At 40.6% G+C, this 22,623-nt stretch overlaps 2 protein-coding genes and 1 pseudogene across 3 annotated transcripts; 1 reads left to right on the top strand and 2 right to left on the bottom strand.

Annotated features, from left to right (window-relative positions):
- Positions 1 to 414: 414 nt before the first annotated feature.
- Positions 415 to 4,153, bottom strand: LOC148098913 (extracellular calcium-sensing receptor-like). 2 transcript variants are annotated; one of them, XM_087851568.1, is made up of 8 exons: positions 3,993 to 4,153; positions 3,279 to 3,567; positions 2,880 to 3,169; positions 2,464 to 2,759; positions 1,977 to 2,170; positions 1,612 to 1,833; positions 1,408 to 1,531; positions 415 to 1,313 (listed from the first exon to the last, which is right to left on the bottom strand). In XM_087851568.1, the coding sequence occupies exons 1-8, from the start codon at positions 4,118 to 4,120 to the stop codon at positions 415 to 417; spliced, it is 2,442 nt and encodes an 813-aa protein (XP_087707694.1). In that variant the 5' UTR covers positions 4,121 to 4,153. The 2 variants fall into 2 exon arrangements, with proteins under 2 accessions (XP_087707694.1, XP_087707693.1); XM_087851567.1 differs by lacking the exon at positions 3,993 to 4,153 and having other exon boundaries at positions 1,977 to 2,182; positions 3,279 to 3,539.
- Positions 4,154 to 6,057: 1,904 nt separating this feature from the next.
- LOC148098912 (uncharacterized) lies at positions 6,058 to 6,796 on the top strand (annotated as a pseudogene).
- A 12,072-nt stretch (positions 6,797 to 18,868) lies between these two features.
- Positions 18,869 to 21,468, bottom strand: LOC148098911 (uncharacterized). The gene is made up of 5 exons (XM_087851566.1): positions 21,453 to 21,468; positions 21,267 to 21,348; positions 21,105 to 21,167; positions 20,939 to 21,001; positions 18,869 to 19,588 (listed from the first exon to the last, which is right to left on the bottom strand). Exons 1-5 carry the CDS (start codon positions 21,466 to 21,468, stop codon positions 19,057 to 19,059), a joined length of 756 nt encoding a protein of 251 aa, XP_087707692.1. The 3' UTR covers positions 18,869 to 19,056.
- Between the last annotated feature and the right edge of the window lie 1,155 nt (positions 21,469 to 22,623).

Below are 22,623 nucleotides of genomic sequence, written 5' to 3'. Positions count from 1 at the left end.
TTCCCTAAATAATTGGATGATGGTCAGTAAATCAATTACCCTAATCCTAACTGGAGGAAATATTGAAACTTCTGAACAGTTTAAATAAAATAAACTAATTATCAGTCATAAATTAGATTTAATTTGTATCATCTTTTGCTACATCTCGCAATATTGTACAATTTATTGCTTAAAAATTATTGTGCAAATTAATCAGGTTTTCCAGAAAAAAAAGACCTTAAGAAGTATCCCATCCATCTTTTCAAATCACTCCCTTAATTTGTAAATACATTTCTGTGTTTGCTATTAATCACCACAACAGAAATAATCTTAATTTGACAAAGTAACCAAAACTTTCCTATGCATATTGAATATGTAGAATTTCAGCTTACAAATGGAATACTAGCTTGTTGTGAAAAGTCCAATATACTCTGATTAATTTTTGTTCATTAAACATTTCTTGGTGTTTTTCTCAGGCTTAAACAATATGATAAAACATTTTGGAGCAAATATACACATTATTAGTCCAAAGCTGGAGGCCAGAATGGCAAAAATTTCTACAACTACAGCAAATTTCCCAGGTGAACTAACATATGCTGGGATAAAGGTGATCCACACTGCACAGAATATCAGCATGCTGAAGGTGATAAACTTGGCTTCATTGAAATTATCAGGTAATTTGCGGGCTAAGGCGGCTAAAACAAAGCAAAACAAAGCAAGTAGCCCTATGTACCCGAGCACAGCCCAGAAGCCAACAGGAGAGCCTAATGCACATTCCAATATGATTTTCTCCTTGTATGTGGTTAGATTTTTTATTGGAAAAGGGGGACTGAATACTAACCAAAAAGTACATATTAAAACTTGAATAAATGTGAAAGACACAACAGTCATTCTTTGCTGTGGAGGACCAAACCATTTCATGACATTGCTACCTGGAAGTGTCGCTTTAAAAGCCATTAAAACCACTATAGTTTTCCCAAGTACACAGGAGATACAGAGAACAAAGTTGATACCAAATGCAGTGTGACGCAGCATGCAGGACCACTCAGATGGTGCTCCAATGAAAGTTAATGAACATAAGAAACACAGAGTCAGTGAGATGAGCAGCAGGAAGCTCAGCTCAGAGTTGTTGGCTCGGACAATTGGAGATGTCCTGTGATAAAAGAATACAGCCCCAATTATGATGGCCAGACAAGCACCAAGAACTGAAAATGTAGCCAGGATGATCCCTAGGATGTCTTGAAATGAAAGAAACTCTACAGGCTTAGGGATACAAGTGTCTCTATTTGCATTGGGCCAGAACTCTTTGTGGCAGGGTAAACAATCAGTCGAATCTGAATAGAAAGAAAAAAAAAATATAGGCTCCTTGTAATTTTCATATGTTCACAATAAAAACATTTTACATGCATGGAATTTTTTTCATTTTACCTGTTGTATTACTGATCTCTCCCTCAGGACACGCTATACAGTCATAGCAGCAGATGGGTTTTCCTTTCTGCAGTACTTTACGAGTTCCTGGAGGACAACTGTCAGTGCACACTGACACTGGCACCTGTCAACACACAAAGGTGGCATAATAAATATAAATTATCTTGTTCAGTAGAGTTACATTCTCATCCTTTGAGTCATTACTTTTCTGCTATCCTCCATCCAGGTTATATTTCTGTTAATCCAAAGTTCGTGGCCCACTGGTAGTGATGCATCATACAGCCCTACAGTTATAATATCAATGATGCCACTTTCACTTTTCTGCCAGTTGACGAGCTCATAAATAGCCACAGGATCCCCATTAGCATTAAATGACACATCATATCCATTTTGGGAAAAATTTACCTTTTTCAGTTCAGTTAAAATCTGTAAACATGAATATCGAGAGAGAGTGGGAGAGAAAGGAAATAGATACAATATTGCAATTATTAATAGTAATACTTTATCTGATCCAAGTTATATTAGAGGTGATGAGGGAAACTGCCATTAAGATATTTATTTCTTCTGACCTGTTTGGACTGCAACTTGGTTAATGTGTCACACTTAGCTGTGACATTTGCTCCTCGACACATTGCATTATGAATGGCATGTGCTATTGCATACACAGCTTTGTACACCATGTTAGTAATTCTGAGCTGAGATGTGTCAGTGTACTGATTATGGAGACTGTTTATGTCTTCTTTTCCATCACATACCTTCTTGTCTGCAGCAGTGTCTAAAAATAAACAAAGACAGAACTGACATTTTAAACTCTGAAATTAAAACTAGTCTCAGATCTCTTTTATGTATTTGCCACTGTGACCAATATTCTGAAAACCCTGTGTGTGAGTGTGTGTGTGTGTGTGTGTGTGTGTGTGTGTGTGTGTGTGTGTGTGTGTGTGTGTGTGTGTGTGTGTGTGTAATATTTAATTGAAACTGCTAAGCTCATGGATAAACATTGAACTTTGTAACACCAGAAGTTTGACAGGATCATTTAAACCTAGAAACATTCCTTACTGTTTTTCAGTGTGCAGTTGAATGAATCTTCCCAAAACTCAGTAAGTACTTGAGAAGCAGCCACTTCAGAGGGAGACAGATTCAACAAGAAGTCTCTGAGACCTGGAATTACTGACTTCGGAATCGCAAATCCAATGGCCCCAGCACATAAATGGAATCTCTTTAATTCTGAGTATGTTATCCATGACTCACTGCCTATCCACTGGCGTAGTGGGGAAGGCTCACGTGAAAGCTCCTCCAACAATATCTTCATGTCTCCTAAAGCTGCAAATGCCACCACAACTGTAGCTGTAGACCTGTTGAGACGACATAGTGCATTTGAAAAATGTTTTTATGTGTCTTTTTACATAATCAAATGTTTATTTTAAAGATAATTAAACAAGTCAATGCACAATAATTATCTCTGATGAAGAAACCTGCGGATAACATCTGCCACTCTCTGAATTCTGCTCTGTGGGTTTGTCCGATAGAAAGAAACAGAGTATTCCACACAGATCCCCTCTTTCTGTGCTGCTTTTAGAAATGAAGCCATGCCATTATTTCCATAATCTGAATCTGACCGAACAGCACCTATCCACGTCCAGCCAAAGTGTTTCACTAGCTTGGCTAGTGCTTCAGCTTGAATCTGGTCACTGGGGATTGTTCTGAAAAAACTTGGGTACTGCTGCTTGTCAGACAAGCATGCACATGTGGCAAAGTGGCTAACCTAAACCAAAAGAAATAAAACAGTGTAACTTGGAAAATATCACAAACACAAATATCACATGGCATATTTTAAATACAAAAATTGACAGAAATTGGAAATTGGCATTTACCTGGGAAATGTTAAAAGAACTGATGATTCGCGATAAACTAATGGATGTCATAGACCCAGAGTCCCCAACAACGGCCATCACCATACCAGATTGTGAGCAATTGTTACCGATGAAAAACACAGGGTCGAAGCTATTTAGAAACTGAAATGCCACATGCACTGCCACAGCCACTGATGCACATGAATCATAGATCTGATACCCGAGCCTAATTCCGGGCAGCAGCTCTGTGCTGTTGTTAATCTCTTCTATGGCAAAGATCATTGCACGTAATGATTGCAGATCATTAATCCTGCAGAAAGTTAACTCACTGTTAGAAATTAAACTACAGACTTAGATTAAATGTCACAAGAAAACATTGTAGGAGTTGTGGGTTTTTACCATGGCCAGATAATGACTTAAATTTTTAAGGGCACTTCAACACATTGCCTCATCAGTTAAATTCAGCAGAAATGATTATCATGATAAATCACAAAAATGTATAAATAAATATGTAAAGGCTTGTCATTTCCTGTTCAATTTTTGTAAGATTGTTGTTTAACAATATGATTTCTGTTTTCAAAAACACAAATATTACTTCCCCAAATATAAATGACTGACTATTGGAATAATTTTCTTGGTGATTTTTTTCAGAACCATACAGAAGCAATGTAATACCACAGAAAATAAAACGTGAAAACATTTTCATTCTTATATAGTGCAATATGTTTTGATCACTCTCTTCTTTCCAATACTGACCTTCCTTTGCATTTCACAGGCTCAGGTATGATGGTGTAGTCATTGTAAACTGTGTGTGTGTAGGTATGAAGAGAGAAAACACCACCAATAACAAAGTCCCCGTCCATTGAGAATGCAGGCAAACGAGTGCTTCCTTGCAGCTTGCATTTCACAGATGATACTACCATACCAGCCCAACCCCCTGTAGACCTGGTTGCTTGAGTCAGATAAGCAGCCAATACCAGACCAATTAAAACAGCTGCTCTTTCCATCTCTGTCTGACATCCAGCTTGTGTATATGAGCGTACGTTTGTTTTCCTTGGTTTATATAAGTCTTCTGAGAATTTTTTTTCTTCTTTTCATCTTCACATGTACATCCTCTTACCAAGTAGTGTTTTCAAAACCCTCAGATATTAATCATATACTACGCCTTCCCAGTATGGTTTGGTGTCTTTGGGTTACCCAGGCCAAAAATCCTTTCATAATAAGTTTGATTAAGTTTAAACAACAGATATATCTAGAATTTATAAATAGCTTGTCTCACATAAATAAATGGATTGTTTACTAATTATCCATTGACCCAAAACATCCTAAATACACAAAAAAGTAAAGCACTTTCATAGCAGTATGAAATTTAAAAAATCTTTATTTTTTATGTATTTATGTCACTTCTGTAAAAATTCATCAAATTTCAGGCAAAAACAAATTAGGACAATATCACGATGTAGACAAAGAAGAATCGTGTAATGAGTTGAATGTAGTGATAGAGAGTGTTCCCATAGGGGAGAGACTTGTCAAGGAGCAGATGTTGATGGACGTGTAGATCAAAATAATAGAGAAGCTGAAGAGGTGTTGGACAGGTAAGATAATAAGGAGAGAAATGCAGGAAAACAGATGGTGGTGGTTTTGTGGAAAGGTGGAAATAATTATCAAGAGACACAGTTACCTTTTCCACAACAAGGTTACTGGAACTTTGGTGTATAGGCTTGAGGGGAATGTCTCGTGGCTGGTTGGGCCTAGCCTGAAAGAGCCACATGTGTCCCATCTCCTGTGGGTCGGCTACCACCAGTAGGAACTTTAGGGGTTTGATACATTGTGTTGATTGGTGGTAGAATAGATAGCAGTTGATCAACAGCTAGTAGTGAGCTGGCTCAGGTGTTAGGGAAAAAATACAACCTGGTATACCGAAATAGACACCAAGCATGTGCTATTAGAAAGATGCTAACTGCAGTGTTCTTTCTATTGATAGAGGTCTAGATTTGCTCTAGGTCTGGCACCAGTAACACAATCATATGTGGTTGGTGGGCCCTTTTGTCACTACCATCATCTCCAAACCATACATCATAGCAGGTCTCACTATCATCTTGTAATCTTTACCTTTCACTCTTGCTGCTATGCTTGTGTCACAAATTATCCCTGACTAAATTGCAGATCCCTGACTAAATTGCAGATGTAATCTGCAATTTACTAAATTCTAGTTTCTTTCTCCTTTCAATTCAAGTGCATAATCCTAGCAATGTTAGCCTCTGTTAGTAGTAATAAGGGGGCATTAGTCCAAGATGGCGGCCAACCAAACCGCTTTGACAACCGGTTTGACCGGTTTCGTGCGTGTGCGCATGCGCGTTCAGATGTGGTCGGGGCATGCGCGTTCAGGTGTGGAAAACACACCCTCTGGGCGGTAACGACTCCTCCTAGTGGGATGGCGTAGGTTATATAGGTATAAAAGTGATCCTTTCACATTCTAAGACAGTGGTTCTTAACCTTGTTGGAGGTACCGAACCCCACCAGTTTCATATGCGCATTCACTGAACCCCTCTTTAGTGAAAAATAAAATATGATTTTTTTCAAATTCAAGACATACATATGTTTTTTACTGGTGCACAAAATGAGCCATGCATGTCATAGTGGAGGCTCTGCCGAACCCCTGAGACCGACTCACCGAACCCCTAGGGTTCGATCGAACCCAGGTTAAGAACCACTGTTCTAAGAGCATCACCGCCACGGCCTACGGAGCACAGACACATCGCGCTAAGGATCCCCGACTCATCGACCTAAGGAGCACAGGATGACATATGCATCAACCATGACACCCAGCCAGGACATCGCCCATACCACAGCCGCTCTAGGTATGTCTACAGGAGTATGCAGTCGGGGTCCTCAACGTAAAAAGCAACGCTGTGAAAACGCCGTAGATGGGACTGTATTTAAGTTAGAATATCGAGGCGCCAAAGGGTATGTGTATACCATTAAATATACCGAAGGGGCAGTTGTGCTTAGTGTAGATTGTGGCGAGGGATTGTTTTGGGGGGGAACCCCAAGTCATGTCTACTAAAAACTGGAAGCTCTTCCGCACCGTAGTGTGTGCGGACCTGGACAATGTGTGCTTCCCAGAGCTGCTGTATGTTTCCCAGTGGAACAGTGCATCAGGCCCTGAGCTTTACAGGGTTGAGGCTGATCGTTTCAATCGCAACCCTGACGACTTTATTTTTCTCAGTGTATGTGATGACAGGGATAGTCTTATTGCTTCCAGAGGGCTTGAAAACTGGAGGTTAAATCCTTACCCTCTAAACCTCGACGAGCGCACAAGATGGTTTAAGGACTTGTTTTTTATACAGTGGTGCGACTGGAGAGGTTTGTCGCGTCTGTTTAGCCAGATTGATGACGCGATCAAGAGGGACAGACTCAACACTGCGTATGAGATTATTAGAAAACGCCTTGTTTTTGACGATCTGGCGAGTTGTCCGAAGACTGGTTTGCCTGCTACCCTGTGCAAACCTAAAATCATAAGACCTTCCGACAACTAAACAATAAACTGGTAGGTTTAATGTGCGGGTGTGTGGGGTTGTGTGTGTGTGTATCTATGTGACAAATTAAGAGCTTGTGGTTTTCATTTTACAGAGCATGACACGCAGTCGTGGGACCTGTCAGAGTCACCATCAACAGCGCTGCTAATCCCGACCCCCCAGACTCCACCACCCTCACCACCATGCTCGCAGGACCCCCTCATATCAGACCTGTGGGAGGAAACTGTAATCGACATCAAACTCGCAACTCTCCACCTGTTGATGTTGGCATTGAATGAGTTTCTACAAGAGACATGTTACGGATGCCAAACAGGCCACCCCAGTCAGGTGCAACACAGCTGCTTGCAGGAATTGTCTGAGTATTTCTTCGACACCTACTATGATGATGTGATGATAAGGCTCCAGACTGACCGATTCATCCCAGCCATCCGGCTGTTTGTACGCTCATACACTGTAGATGGGACTGGAACACAAATCCGCAGAGTTGCAGAACACATCATGTGTGAACTGAGATCAGAGTGACATATAGTATGCGCCATTAATGACAACATTGCGCACCTGCTAGAAGCAAGTACCTGCGCCTGCCATGTTAAACCAGCCATGCTCCGCATGATTGGAAACTACTGGGCTGGGAGACACCTGGTTTAATGTGTGCTGTTCAAGTATCCATTGTCTGTGATTGTGTCTGTGTGAAAATTAAATAAAAAGACGTGTTAACATCAACATCTTAGTCATTTGTGGTTTGTAAATCATGGAAAGCACATTGCATAAAATATATCATGATCCAGCCCATCCTGCGGGGTTGGCCAGTTTAAATAAGCTACGTATAGCGGCAGGGGAGGCATCAGGTGTAACACCTCCACTATCTCAGGTCAAACATTATTTAGAACAAGACGACACTTACACACTCCATAAACCTGCGAGGATCCATTTCCCCAGAAATAGAGTATTGGTGACAGGAGTCGACAAACAGTTTCAAGCCGATCTGGTTGACATGTGTGAATATGTGGCAGATAATGATAATCTGAGATATCTGCTAACATGTATAGATGTATTCTCAAAATACGCATGGGTTAGATGCCTAACAAACAAGACAGGAACTGTTGTATCAGCTGCTTTTGAGGATATACTTAGTGAGGGTGGGATCCATGTGAAACTACAAACAGATGAAGGCAAAGAGTTTTATAATACAACCTTTAAACAGCTAATGAAGCGATATAATATCACGCATTTCTCAACAGCTAGCGAGGTTAAATGCAGTATTGTCGAGAGATTCAATCGTAGCTTCAAGGGTAGAATGTGGAAGTACTTAACATCAGCCAACTCCCGGAGATATGTCGATGTCAAACCAGATCTCACACAAGCATATAACAATGCTTATCACAGATCTATCCAAATGGCTCCGGCAGAGGTGAATAAGGATAATGAGAAGTCGGTCTTTAACGCGCTGTACAAAACGAGGCCTCAGAGGGAACTGTGCTTTAAATTTAATATTGGTGACACTGTACGAATATCAAAACTGAGAGGAAAGTTTCGAAAAGGATACGAGCAGACCTACACCGATGAGATTTTCACAGTCAAGGAACGTATAGGGAGACAGCCCCCAGTGTACAGACTAGCGGATCTAGCAGGAGAGGTATTGAAAGGGTCATTTTATGAGCCTGAGATACAACATGTGGTTGTTGATGAAAACAAAACATTTAAAATTGAAAACATATTGGCTAGAAAAAAAGTGGGTCGGAAAAAGCAGGTGCTAGTGAAATGGCTAGGATGGCCCGACAGCTTTAATTCGTGGATTCCAGAAAAAGACATCGTTGAGGCGTAATTAACTCAGATGACGCAGCTCTACACACATTCATTTAACACTGAGCATAGACTGAGAAAGCATGAATAAAAAGAACAACAATGCAGGCTTCTATGTAAACCTCTTCTCGAATGCTTCAGCACATGTTTACCCAGGTAATAAGATATCTAATTTTAGAACAAAGCTAGCAAAACCTATTGTTTTGGATCAGCCGTATGAGGTCGCTGTTATAGAGATACAGTACCCACGCATATGGATGTCTTTTCCACAATCAGATTCGCAAGTGGAAATTCATGACCCAGTCAAAGATGGAACCATAGCTGTAACCATGATCGAACTGTCTGTGGGTCATTATGCATCTGTGGAACAGATAATAAAAGAATTTAATTTTAAATGTCAGCAGCACCAAACCACTGGAGACATTAAAATGCAATACAACACAGTTACTAACCATGCCTGTGTTATGGGGCCTAGGGGGACTATTCTCACATTTAGAGGGAGACTGGCGGAAATCCTAGGATTCGAAACAGGAGACCCGTTTGTACTTCATTATAAAAACACATATGCCCCGCACCCCGCAGACATATAAGGGGGAAAATATAACATCTTTATTTATGCAGATATCGTTGATTACCAGCTTGTGGGTGACGCCCACGCGAGGCTATTAAGAGCTATAAATATTACAGACGATGACCGCCGCTTGCCTATTCTACAATTTGACAGCCCACACTACACACCTGTGTCAAAGACATTAATCGACGACATAGAAATTGATTTGAAAGACGATCAAAATCAACACATACCCTTTTTATACGGCAAGGTGTTTGTCAAGTTACACTTCCGACCGATAACCCAGCATTTCTGAAAAAAAAAGGATGGCCGTCTACAACACTGATGACTCAAAATATGTAAAATACTACTTATCACAGGCTGGTGGAGAGCTCGGAGGGTATGTTGGGACCAGTACGCAATATGGGTCAGGGCTGGGTGGGTTGTTCCGCAGCTTGTTTAGATTTGCTGTACCGCTGTTTAAAAAAGGAGTTAGCATAGTCAAACCACACCTAAAAACAGCCGCATCGGGCATAGTGTCTGATGTCATAACCAACATAACCAGACCCTCAACCACTAAGCAGGACGGTAACGGCTTGTATGTGTATACGCCCAAACCATCTAAGACCCCACCCCCAGGGCAGCCATTGTCTAAAAAGTGTAAAACCACAAAATCTAGCAGGAGAGCTACCAAACGGACACCGCCACGCAGAGTGAAAAGACCCAGAACCAGTCGTTCAAAAACTGCAGCGTTTGACATATTCTAAATGGCACTGTTACACAGTCATTCTGGAGAATGTGTAAAAACAGAGCTGGACCTGTTTACTGTTCCCTACACACAGACTAGCATTGAGAAAAATACATTTATCAAAATCCCACCTGTATCTGCAATCACTGATGGAGGGCCGATCGAGTTTTACATCTCATCGTCCGGTGAAGATTACCTGGATCTAAATGACTCATATATCTACACATGTGTGAGAATCACAAACGCTGATGGCTCAAACCTGGCTAGGGGCGCTAATGTAGGATTTATTAATTATCCTGGATGCAGCATATTTAGTCAAGTTGATGTTAATTTGGGAGACCGGCTCATTAGTCAATCATCCAACACATATCCATACAGAGGTGTGATAGAATGTCTTATCAATTATAATAAGGACACTTTAGACACACAGTTCAGCACCGGGTTATTCTGTAAGGATACATCATCATACATGAATGACACATCTATAGAAGGAGAGAACCAGGGCCTGGTGACCAGAGGTGGCTACACAGCAAATAGCAGTATTGTTGAATTGATTGCACCAGTACATGCAGACCTGTTTTTTCAAGAAAAACTGTTACTTAATGGAATCGACCTGTCGCTGAAATTTGTGCGCTCTAAAGACGAATTTGCTCTCATGACAGTGGATGCCAATGCATACAGAGTTAAAATTGTCTCAGCCAGTCTCTTTGTCAAGAAAGTTAGTGTATCACCGAGCGTCAGACTTGCACACAGCAAGGCATTGCACCATGCAAACGCAAAATACACGGTAGACAGAGTGTCTTTAAAGACCTTCTCCATACCTGCAGGGGCTAGAATATCAACAAATGATAATTTATTTATGGGTAGGATACCTAAATTTGTCATCATTGCATTCATAGACAATGAAGCATACACTGGCTCCTACCAGCGTAATCCATTTCATTTTGAAAACTGCGATATAGAATTTATGTCTTTATATGCTGATAGTCAGGCTTATCCTGCTAAACCATTCCAGCCAAATTTCCAGAGAAAACACTATACCAGAGAATTTTACCAGCTGATACAAACCACAGGAAGACATTTAAAGGACAGATCCTTGGCCATAACACGTGCCGACTTTGGTAACGGCTACACTTTATTCTGTTTCAATCTGGAAGCTGACGAAGGACATTCAGGGAATGTGTCGTTAATTAAAACTGGGAACGTGAGATTGGAAACCCGTTTCAGAAATCCACTACCCCGTACAGTGAACCTCGTGTTATTCTGTAATTGATTCAGTCATTGAAATATCTAACATGAGACAGGTGCTCTTGGACTACTATTGAGACAAAAACGGTCATGAACACTATAGAACTATCAGCCATGATCGGCAGCATTATCAATAAAAAACACACATTTCCTAGGCGTGTTAGCCTATGATCAGCTAACCACTGAATGGCTTCAAAGACTCCCTGCTATGGGTATTGTAAACACCCACCCTTCTACGATGCCCGGGGAACATTGGCTTGGTGTTTATATTTCGAGAGACAGACGCGGTTATTTTTTTTGATAGTTTTGGTCACTCGTTAGACTCCACTGTTCCACTGTGCAGAACGACTTCTCCATCACATGCGGTCAACATTGTGTATTTTTTTTTATATCATGTGCAAAATGGTGTATCTTATGCCCGTCTGCTTAACATGTATGGGTCTGATTTAATTTGTAATGATGCTATGGTGTGTCGATTTGTCAACAACATACAACCTGTTGCTGTATGCAGTGATTACGTGTGTGCAATGCGGATACTGACATGTACTAATGAGAATAATAAAAACAACATGAGAGCGTGATTTAATCGAGTCAATGGTATTTATTATCAAATCTCATACACATATATGTGTGTATACACATATATACACACACACACATATATATATATATATATATATATATATATATATATATATATATATATATATATACATACATATATACATATATATATATATATATATATATATATATATATATATATATATATATATATATACATACATATACATACATATACATATATACATACATATATACATATACATACACACACAGATTCACAACATACTTTGTTTAAACATAAATAAAAGAAATCAAACATTAACCAGTAATAAAAGACATAATATATTTAACAGTAATAAAAAAGAAAAACATATATTTAACAGTAATAAAGACATAATATATTTAACAGTAATAAAATAAAACAAAACAATTTAGCAGCAATAAGTGAAAAAAAAAAACATTACAGTAGAAAAACACCAAATATTTTTAGCAGAAAAACAATTTCAGCTGCAATAAGAAAAAACCTGAATTCAAAAATCCAACCACTGTACAGGACCCCCCTTTAATTTGTTTTTTTATTCTTTATTTTTTTTTAGTGTACTATGTCGCAGCAGTCCGCCAGGGGTGATCTTTTTTGGTGTGTGTTTTAAAAAACCAGGGTCTTCAGACAGTGTGTGATCGGTTTTATACATGGCGACGGTCTTACGTATGCCTGTGTTAGATATGGCTGATAACGGTATGTTTAAATCTGAGACAGCTTTTAAAAACTCTGTCCAGCCAATAAGTCTCAAACCCTCAGAGGGTGTGTGTGTGGTTGTGACGGCTTTAATTAGATCATAAATGTGTGAACCAGGGATGGTGTGTTTATCAACAACAATTTCGCCTTTGTCGTTGTAAGAGATCAAGTGTGGCGAACGGCTCACCGCTGATAGAATAAGTTCTGCATTCCTCCTACTCCTTTTAGGTATGTGTGTTAAAACATTCTCCGCAACAAGATCCCTCACCCCTGCATCACCATGAACAGGCGATGTGTCCGCCGACTGGGGTTGCACATCCCTGTTAAATTGTTCAGGTAATGATAAAGACAATACATTCTTTTCACGGGCACCTTGTCTCACAAGGGTAAGGTATCTTTGGAGAATATCGCTGTATTTTTTAGCCTTCTCATACACATCTATGTCAGAATCTTGTAACACTTGTAACATCTCCTTGTCCAACTCGTTCTGAGACTCTTGTCTGATGCTGCCTGTTTGCTGCTGCTGCTGTTGCTTTATTAAGTCCAACTGGTGTTAGGGTACCAAAAACATCTTTTGCACATGTTCCATTTTCACCTGTTTGCTATCAGACTGGTTATGAAAGGGATTGCAGCCCCTAATAACGGCAGTAAAAATCCTCCAGATTGGTTGATTGTCTTTCTCTTTTTCAAAGTTTTTATTTTTTTGTCTGCAATCAGTCTGATTATTGTTTTTTTCTTTTTTAGCTGTTTGTACTGCTGATTGGTCAGTGGAATGTTACCATGCAATACATTAAAGGCTATCTCACACAACGCATTGATAAAATCTAAGTTTGAATTACTAATAATAACTCTGCGTAGAGTAGGAGGAGCCCTGTATATCATCTCCAACAGAGACAGATTCCTCCGCATGCGTGATGACATCCTTTCACCTCTTTGCTGATTTTTGTTTTGGAATGTAAACAACCGGACGCTCTGATAGTAAATTTGTTCTGAGTCTTAAATAGTCCGGGGTCTTAGCTTTATAGTCTATTAAAAGATACCCGTATGTTGTGGATGTGGCATCATTAAACGCTTCTATAAAATATTTAGTATTACCCGGAAACATTTGCCTACCTAAAAGCATAACCTGATATTTATCTCTCGGATTTTTAAATAATATTAGGTAGTTAGTGTTCAAGGAAATGGTTCTACTGGATTTTCCTTGAATAAACAAATTCTGAACTAGATATATACAACTCAAATTCCTATGATGCACATACTTTGTGAACACATTTTGTACTTCTAAATTGTTAGCGGCATCGTTCATTACATCGTCTATAATTAACAAATTGTTCTTTTCTGCAGGAAGAAGGGTGTCATCAGCAAGAGATTCGGGTATACCGTTAACAAAGTTTATGCCTCTTATCTTAAGAAGCTGGTCATATAGTGGCTGCCAGCATGAGTATATATACACAATATTATCAGTGCTGCATGATATAATCCTGGAAGAGTTTTCAATTATGCTTTTAACAAAAAAAGTCTTGCCACAGTTACTGGGACCGCTGACTACCATGCTGAACGGGTGCTGCAACCGGGCGTCAAACCCCTGTTCTAATTTAAAATCCATAAGGTACGGTTGTATAGTCTGGGAGCACACGGCGCTTATTGTAAACAACTTTAACTTTTTTCACAACGGTTTCATTCTTCAAATGAAGCTTCTTTTTATCGCGTCTGATGCTATCAGACACGGCAACTAGGTGTGCGTCTGATGTCTGATTGGCTACAAACTTGTGGACTAAACCTTTCAAGGAGTCGTGGGTGACAACTTTTGAGTTTAATGCATTCAGCGTCACGCCTTTACATTTGACCTGGGTCTTGCCCAGCGATGTGTGATACGCGTAGCATTTTGGCCCACCGGAAACAAATTCTGCTATGTAATCCTCCACACCACCCTCTCCACAGTCTAATTCACTTGTGAGATCCCCCAGAAACGGACCTAGAAGAGGCATCCACTCGCCAGGGCGTGCCGTGAAAATGACACTGTCCGTGTCACAATACAGCACGTGCTGCTGCAAGTTGTCTAGCAAATCATACAGCATGAGTCTGGCGTGTGCAGTGGTCATGGCCCCGACAAAGACATTAACGTCCTTCACGGGAAGCTCTACCATCAGCGTGGCGCCACTGCACCATTGTGACGTTGTCAGAGATGAAACAAAACTGACGCATGTCGTACTGGTCGCTAAACATTAGCTGGCTAAATCTGGAAGGGTCTGTAATGAGCTCAGATGATGCAATGTTTGACCTCATGCTGAAACGACCCCATAACGAGTTTAGCAACAGCTTGTTACAGTTAGGAACAGCTTTATTTACACAAATCTTGGATGGGTCTAGCATTATTCCCTCCTTCTCATAATACTCGTCTATGTACTTCTTCTGTTCGTCAGGTGTCTTCACGTGTTCAGGATACCCCGAGGCCTCCTGTTTGAGTTTTAGGAAGGCTTTCACATAGTCTTTAACCCTTTAAAACCGGTTGGAGCGGGCACGCTCTGTTTTGCGTAACTATTTTTAAATCCCGGTAGCTCTACAACCACGTAAGCTAGCGCAATAATTTTTTTTGCATATGAAACCTGAGGAGTTGTACTTACATCTTATGCCATCAGCTTGTGCTAGGTCACAGTTTCCTTCCACATATAGCTTTGCAAAAATTGTATAAAAAGCACTTGCAGCAACAAAAACATAATATTCCAGAAACACGCTTTGCCGATCCGATCAGCTGTTCATAACACTTCCTACATTGGATTAGACCTCAGCGCGAACTATGGCATGTCCGCCTTGACCTGCCCGAAACCGGAAGTGACGTCATTTTCGCGGAAATGTAGTTTTTTACGGTCCGGGCCTCAATGAGCCTATACTGGTGTTTTTAAAAGTTATCTTTGACTTTATGACTTTCTGTGTCGTTTCTGGGACGCTTAGAACTCATATTGCACTGCTGGAAATAGTTTATTTTGATGCATATGCTGCTTTTTTGCAAATTTGCACTATAATATTTATTTTCGTTTTTCCTGCAGTGTATAAAAATTGGTGTATTTCAAAAATAAAACTATGAAGGCACTCAAAATAAATTTCCTGTGGTGGGAAACTATTTTGTGCAACTTTTTTGTATTTACAGTTTTGAGGGATAAGCCTCTTAAATTTCTCTAACTAGAAATATATGTTAAAAAAGCAAAAACGATTTTCAATTTTTTTGCAGTTTATTGCACTTTTTTGCAATTTATGTAATCACAATGCACTTAATTCATACATATTATTAAAATCTAGGCTGTAATGGTTGTATTGATGTATAGCAACTTCAAATGCTCCCAAAAATGGCACTACAGCATGTAAAAATATAATATAAGCTCTGGCGGACTTGGTTCTATGGTAGGTCTTAAAGGGTTAAACAATGTGTCGGTCTTATTGGGGAAATGCCACACCTCATCAATAGCAAGAACCCTGTATCCCTTCTCAACAGCTTTTTCAAGCTCAAATGAGACCCACGTGCCTTTCAACACCCGCTCACTGTCACTGTGCCCGCATGCAGTATGCTGGTTCTGGTCTTCAGCACACATGCTGCAGTGTGGAAACATCAGTTTTCCGTGGCACCTGTAGGGTAGGACGGGGTGAAAAAGACCCTTAGGGGGGAGCACTGTGCATTTAACAAAGCCGAAATAATTTTCTAGCTTGTCAAAGTTGGTGTAAATGACTTGAGGGTGTCCTACAGGATAGTCTTTTTTAGACTGCACTGTGGGATAGAGACTGGTGAAGTCGTAGTAAAATATTTTTTCATCACAAGCAGTCTTGTGGTACAGCTTTAGAGCATTTGTGTGACCGCCAAAAAGGGTGTCTCGGGGATTCAGGCGTTCTGGCTTTCTGTATGTATGCATGAAAGCCACAACTGCAGGGTCTGTCTGCTTCAAGGCAGCCCATTCACATTCCCACATCACTATTACGCTCACACTGTGTTGTGATCTCAGTGCATCAACTTTGTCACAAAACATGCGATGCAGCAGTCCATAGGATGCTTTGCTGACAGGATTAACTTCACTCCCGGGGTAACATTTAACACAGCCGTGGTGAAAACATCCTGCAAATTCATAAGCTGTATTACTTGTGGGGTCAAAACCATCCACAAAATACGGTCCAACCCTCTGTTCACCTCCTCTGAGAGCATGTTTTACCACTTTGTTGGTGGTGTGGGACACGTATTGAAGCCATTCGATAGAGACGTTAGAAAACATCTTATTCTGCTCAACGTATGCCCCGTCATACGTGAGAGCGAGCGTGTCTCTAGGCAAAAACAGCGTTTTATACACACCCATACTAAATGCAGCCAAGGTGGTATACGTGAATGGATCAACTTGTGTACAACCCAGTAGCGTGTCACGATAAATGCTGCATGCTTTACGCAGGACATCAACATCGTTAACACAGTAACGCCTGAGTTCAGCCTGAAAATCAAAGGGATTCTGTGAGGCAACCTGGTACCATTCCATGAATCGCACCTTATCGCTTTCAGACATGTACTCATACCCGTAGAAGGAGGGGTCTGGGTACGGGCCCACATAATGCTCATTATCCCTCGTATTAAACCTGTGTGGGAAATGGCCCTTCTGCAGGTCTTGAAAACCTAAAGCAGAGGGTATTTTGGCAAGGCCCATGGGCAAAAAGCTGAACGAATCAATCCATCGCTGGTCATAGTCCCTGTCATACATCAAAATCACACGGCTGCCGCTCATTATGACACTAGGTGTTATGCTCTGTCCGACAAAGTACTCGAGGAGTATGTAGTTATCAAAGCCAGATGCATTATGTGCTATGAAAGTGTACCCACGAAACCTTGGGCGTCTGTAATGTTGCACAAACGCCTCCACACACTTTAATGTGTTAAATGTGAACTTATTGCCCTTCAGCTCAGACGCACACACAAAGTTAGCCTCATGTTTACCGTTGTGGTACCTCGTCTCAAAATCATATAAAATGTATTTATCGCTAGGCTTCTGTTTTTCAACAGGCTGTATGAAACACTGATGGTCGGAGTCTCCGGTTAATTTAGATTCGCGGCAGTGCTCGCATCTAGGCTGGGCACATCTGTGTGGCGATTTCTTTGATTCTCTATATGTGGTGCCACAGTGCATGCAATGTTTCATATTATCACAGGGGATCATGTTGTGTTTTAATTCTGGTAATTTGTGTTGCTGGTAACAGTGTTGTGATTTGCAGATGCGGTTAGAGTCGCTGCATTTCACTGTGGGATCCCTGTGGTGTTGACAGAGTGTGTAACATGTGTTACATCTATGTTTACAGCTATGGTGTAATGGTGTATTATATGTACTGTAACAGAAATTACACACATAGGATGCCCCAAGAAAAGCGGTCGGGTTTAAAATCAGGTGGTAATGTTGATTATGGAGATACATCATCAACGTGTTTGTGTTTGGCTCTTCATGTGTGAAAAAACATTCCAGGCGTTTACGCCCTTCTGTGTGGTAATAGATTACAATCTTAATGTTGAAGTGCTTCTCAAATTTACCGACATCAGTGAATGATACTTGCTGTGTGTCGCATAGACCTACTTCAGCATGCATCTGTTTAGCTGTAGTGAGCTTTTCTAGCTCAGAGGCTGATGAGTTTAATGAATGTGCTATACATAGGGAGAAGCACAAATTGTTGTGTGTGTTGTTTGGTGTGTATAAATGTCTGCCTTTCTTTGAGAGAATCTCATCATAAGGGATTTGTGCCAGTCTTAAGCGAGCCCCACCACTACTGTTCTGAGCTACCGTGACAATAAACTCTAATTCATCATCACCGATAGATTCATCATTACTCTGCATAAGTTGTGCAATTTGATCGAGAAACAGATCCGGATCGTACCGATCATCAGCGTTTAAAACAGCCTGAACATCTGAAGCCAGCGAGGGGCCACGCAGGACCACGTTTAGAACCCTGCCCTGTTGAGATCCAGCCACAGCTCTGTCAACCACATTGGCTAAGCACTCGCGCAGGTACTTGTTCTGGATGATTGAAACTTATACCCCTAAAATCAAGGCGCTCACGCAATTCGCGAGCATTAAAATTAGGTATCTCTCTAATGTGTGGCTGAGAGCGACTGCCCGACCCAGATTGCACAACGGGCTCAATTACGATAGTATCTGTTTGTGAGAAATTTACAATGATTGAGGGGGTGTGTGGTGTTGCAGCATCACCAGCGGCGCCCGGACACGCATGTATGGCTGAAGTACTAGTAGAAGCGGTAACAGGCTCAATAGCAGCAGCAGCAGCAGCAGCAGCAGCAATACGGTTAGCATCAGTAACAACAGTGGCCCGAGCAACACCTGCTGTACTATCACTATTATTAACAACAATAGCCCCATCAGCAATAGCAGACGTAGGAACAGTCTGACGAGGATGTGTATCAGATGAGGCTGATGCAGGCACACTATTAAGTCTAGCTATAATATCGTCTAATTTGTTATTTGTTTCTTCAGCCCACTGCATAAAAGTCTCTAAGTCAAAACATCTAACAGGAGTGGAGGTTCCGTTATTATGCTTAAATAATTTATTTGGAGGGTCCATGGTCTGGATTTTAAAAGTCAGGGACTTGAAATTTTGCTGCAGATGTTGTCTAATGTACTACACACTTTGTTTATGAATTTGGTAAACTGTTGCCTTTGTACCTGTGCTTCTTGGTGGTATTGATTGAGTCTAGCTTCAATCAAACATAATTTATCAGCTATTGAAGCTATATGACTCTGTTCAGCAGGCTGAGCGTCTGGAACCTTCATGTAAGCATCATACGCTGCTGATATTCGAGAGTCTGTTATGCCGTCGTCTTCAAAATCTATGTGTGAATCAACACTATTTCTGACACATTCTGGGGTGGTGGGTATATGAACTAGATCGAAATCTGATATACTGTACTCAAAAACATCAGAGAAATCACGAGGCAGCCGCTCACTCGGGGGTGTTGCAGGTCCGCTGATGAAGATCGGTTCTGACTCTCCACTGTTGCACAAAGCTCCAGGTTTTTGTTGTTCTGGGAGGTCGATACTGCTTAAACATTCCAAAAACGTCTGGGATAGTACGGTGTCCTGATCATTATGAGGAGGGATACTGCGCTGCAGTCTGTGAAGATAGACATGTGTTAAAACATTTATACATGTACCCATTTCAAACAGAATAAGCGTGTCTCCCTCTCTATCTCTTTTTATCTAATTTATATATGCCTATGCTTATGTAACCAATACGTCTACTCACAAAAGAATGAGTGAAGTAATATGGATAACAGCAGAGGACAATTTATTTAGGGTCTGATGGCAATTTACCATCGGTGTCCAGCACTTTAAAGGATTGATGGACTGGAGCACATCTGTCCTTAACATACCCTCTTAAACATCAGCTTGACACTGATACATCAAAGGAAACTTAACAGACTTTAAGTGCAAATGTTTCAACCTGAACAACTTAAAACTTCTCTGGGATACAATGTAAACAAAGACAAGAAGAAGAAAAAATATTTCCATCAATAGTCACTTCTCCTAACCAGGAGACAAGTGAATATATTATGTAAAGAGTCTTTTTTCTCAGTCCTGGGGTTGTAACACCACAACCTCCTCAGTCCGTAATCAGAGAGTGTCTATTTGACAATAACCAAAATGTCTTTGGATAGTCTTTGTGAATGCAAAAAGAAAAAAAAAACAATGGTGTTAGCTGGCCAGCAAAATAAAGAGAGTGTATGGCACTGAGTGGGGGCGTGTGTGTGAGTACTTCGGTCCAAATAATCGAGGTCCGGATGGATGAATGGATGGCAGCCGCCGGTCCTTTAATGGCACCAGCGAGACAGCACAGTATTAAGGCAGCACAGCAGTACGGCAGCACAGCAGCGAAGCGTCTGGCAGGAGAACGAACAATAGTCTTTTTTAAGGCTACTGCAGAAGGAGATATTCCCCGCTAGCTCACCCAAGCTTGTTCTCTGGCACAGCTACAAGCCACGTGAGCTCATAGCCCCACAGTGACATACGAACTTGGCTACCAACGTCCACTTAGCATGGCGGCTAATTGTCGAGCTTGCTAGCTTATTCCCGATTAGCGATTAGCACCTTAATAACCATTACTACACATCTCATCATAGCAAACACATGATAACACATGGAATAGTACAATATACATACGAAACAGATTTTTACCTGGCAGGAGAACGAACAATAGTCTTTTTTTTAAGGCTACTGCAGAAGGCGATATTCCCCGCTAGCTCACCCAAGCTTGTACTCTGCCACAGCTACAAGCCACCCCTCCCGCTAGGATGTACTACCACAGTCGACTGTCATGAAGCAGCCGCAAACCAATAGCAATAAAAAAAAAAAACTCAAAATCATTGAAGAACATTTTATAACTGAACACCCAATATAGATATATACATATATACTGAATATCACACAATATCAGATAACCAAATTAACACTCGGTTACACTTACCTTGTAGTGTGCGTTATTCCAGACGGCCCTGGTTCTCCACACATACGGTTCTCTGGCGTGGCTCTGTATGTGTAAAACGGTCGGTTTTAGAACATTTGTAGTTGTTTAAACCCATTTGTTGTTGTTTTTTTAAAATACACAACTATACATCCCGTTGTATACACACCTTTTGTAAGGATGGGCTCTGTGGTCACGGTGTCTGAATGTTTTCCTGCTCAGTTTGTTAACCCTGGAACAAATCAAAGAAAAACTCTGTTATTATATCATTTAAAACAATCGCAAGCTTAAAACATACATACGTTTAAAAATCGCGTAATTCTGTACACACCTTGTGCCTGTTAGAGAACTTGTTCCAGCTGTAAAAGCGCCCGTTTCTAAAGAAAAGGGTCCTGTGCTGTTCTCCCGAACTCCTAAAAATTAAGCTTTTGTTTTAGGAAAAAAAATAGTTTGAATATCCTATAATATGTTAACATAACACTTTTAAAAATACAATAATAGGTTTTGTTTTACTTACCGTTTAAGATGTCCATGTTATAAAGAACGATGTTAGTTTTGATGATCTCAAAGAAAATGGTGTGGTCCGCAGCGAATCTTGAGGCGTAAATGGCTAAGGGTTTCGGGCTCTGAGCGTGTTTTATACAGGATGGGTGTTTCCAAAAAGAAAGGTATGTCTCCAACCAATTTAAATGAGACCCTTCAGGGCTTTTGTCTTCTCAAGGAATTACAAATGAGCCGATACTTCAGACAATAGGCGGGGCCCCCACCCGACTGGTGCACCTGCCCCATTTACCTTTCCTAAGGAATTACAAAAAGAGCCGATGCCGACCACTTTAAACAATAGGTTGGGTCCCGGCTCGACTGGTACACCTGCCGGCTTTTACCTTTTCCTAAGGAATCGCAACAATTAAATGATACCCGTGGTGGGCTTTTGCAATCCTGAACAAATTCAAACAATTAGCCAGCTGTTGAAAAGACAGAGCGGGTCTGGGCGACTGGTTTTAGAAGTATCACTGCAGCGTTTATTTTCTAAAGAGCTGAATGTTATTTGCGACCATCTGTTGTGTTAAAAACTACTCTGAAACCATGAAACCCCTTACAGAAGAAATGCCCGTTTGATCCGTTTTTAAAGAAATAAAATGCTTGCATCGCTGCAAGGTGTGACATCCGAATCACAAAATGAGTGTGATTAAAACATGATTAGTTTGAAAAGACAGATACTGGTTGCTTTGGGGGAAAAGGTGACATCGTGTGCAACGTGTTTTAGAAGTAGCCCAATAGCATTTATTTTCTAAAGGACTGAATGCTATTTGTGACCATTTACTGTGTTAAAAACTAGCTGGCTTTGTCTCACTCTTAGTTCAACATTCCGAAATCCCGATTTTTAAATAAAATGATCACATCAACCCTTGAAAGAAACCCCAGTAGATGCGTAAAAACTAGTTAAATTAAAACTAGTGGTTTGATTAAATGAAACGCTTGTGAACAAGCTGACATTACCCATTCAGAAGAAATTCCCACTTGTGCCGTTTTTAAAATAAATTGCATGCATCGCTGCATGAGGAGACATCAGAATTATAAAATTAGTGTGATTAAGACACAATTAGTTTGAAAGAGTTATACTGCCGGCTTATAGCATTTATTTTCTAAAGGACTGAATGTTATTTGTGACCATTTACTGTGTTAAA

This window comes from Neolamprologus brichardi, chromosome 14 (assembly GCF_056152115.1).
Source record: "Neolamprologus brichardi isolate AB-2024 chromosome 14, ASM5615211v1, whole genome shotgun sequence".
In the NCBI taxonomy this organism is placed as follows: domain Eukaryota; kingdom Metazoa; phylum Chordata; class Actinopteri; order Cichliformes; family Cichlidae; genus Neolamprologus; species Neolamprologus brichardi.
Note: the sequence above shows the minus strand (reverse complement) of the source record. Positions and strands in the feature narration are given on the sequence as shown.

Excerpts from the sequence above, each read along its gene's own strand:
- LOC148098911 (XM_087851566.1), bottom strand. Across the intron at positions 21,002-21,104 it reads AGAGCCCATCCTTACAAAAG|AGCCACGCCAGAGAACCGTA; the intron begins GTGTGTATACAA and ends TTACACATACAG. Across the intron at positions 19,589-20,938 it reads GGAATAACGCACACTACAAG|ACTGCAGCGCAGTATCCCTC; the intron begins GTAAGTGTAACC and ends CTATCTTCACAG.
- LOC148098913 (XM_087851568.1), bottom strand. The coding sequence starts at position 4,120 with ATGGACGGGGACTTTGTTATTGGTGGTGTTTTCTCTCTTCATACCTAC. Across the intron at positions 3,170-3,278 it reads GTTCTTTTAACATTTCCCAG|GTTAGCCACTTTGCCACATG; the intron begins GTAAATGCCAAT and ends CTTTTGGTTTAG. Across the intron at positions 2,760-2,879 it reads GTGGCAGATGTTATCCGCAG|GTCTACAGCTACAGTTGTGG; the intron begins GTTTCTTCATCA and ends TCGTCTCAACAG.